Genomic DNA, 658 nt, shown 5'->3' on the forward strand with positions numbered 1-658 from the left:
CTGACTGGTCAGCCGTTGCTTTTCTGCCGGGTCTTGGCACATCTCGATCTTGTGCTCGAGCTCCTTCCTCTCGAGCGTGAGCTTGTGCTCGAGCTCCTTCCTCTCGACCTTGACCGTGTGCTCGAGCTCCTTCCTCTCAAGCTGACTGGTCAGCCGTTGCTTTTCTGCCGGGTCTTGGCACATCTCGATCTTGTGCTCGAGCTCCTTCCTCTCAAGCTGACTGGTCAGCCGTTGCTTTTCTGCCGGGTCTTGGCACATCTCGATCTTGTGCTCGAGCTCCTTCTTCTCGAGCGTGAGCTTGTGCTCGAGCTCCTTCCTCTCGAGCGTGAGCGTGTGCTCGAGCTCCTTCTTCTCAAGCTGACTGGTCAGCCGTTGCTTTTCTGCCGGGTCTTGGCACATCTCGATCTTGTGCTCGAGCTCCTTCCTCTCGAGCTTGACCGTGTGCTCGAGCTCCTTCCTCTCAAGCTGACTGGTCAGCCGTTGCTTGTCTACCGGGTCTCAAGCAGACTGGTCAGCAGATGATATCTGCCGGGTCTTGGCACATCTAGATCATTGTGCACGAGCTCCTTCCTCTCGAGCTAGCCAGTGAGCTCGAGCTCCTTCCATCTCAAGCAGACTGATCAGCCGTTGCTTGTCTACCGGGTCTTGGCACATCTCG

General features: G+C 56.8%; 1 protein-coding gene across 1 annotated transcript in view; it reads right to left on the minus strand.

The window, feature by feature from the left end:
- GUITHDRAFT_156732 (hypothetical protein) overlaps positions 1 to 278 on the minus strand; it is a gene marked incomplete at its 3' end in the record, with an annotated part of 1,445 nt that extends 1,167 nt beyond the window's left edge. Inside the window, 2 exon segments of the mRNA XM_005817818.1 lie at positions 177 to 181; positions 199 to 278. Of these exon segments, the coding sequence (XP_005817875.1) occupies positions 177 to 181; positions 199 to 258 (65 nt within the window).
- Between the last annotated feature and the right edge of the window lie 380 nt (positions 279 to 658).

This window comes from Guillardia theta (genome assembly GCF_000315625.1).
Source record: "Guillardia theta CCMP2712 unplaced genomic scaffold GUITHscaffold_541, whole genome shotgun sequence".
Taxonomy (NCBI): domain Eukaryota; class Cryptophyceae; order Pyrenomonadales; family Geminigeraceae; genus Guillardia; species Guillardia theta.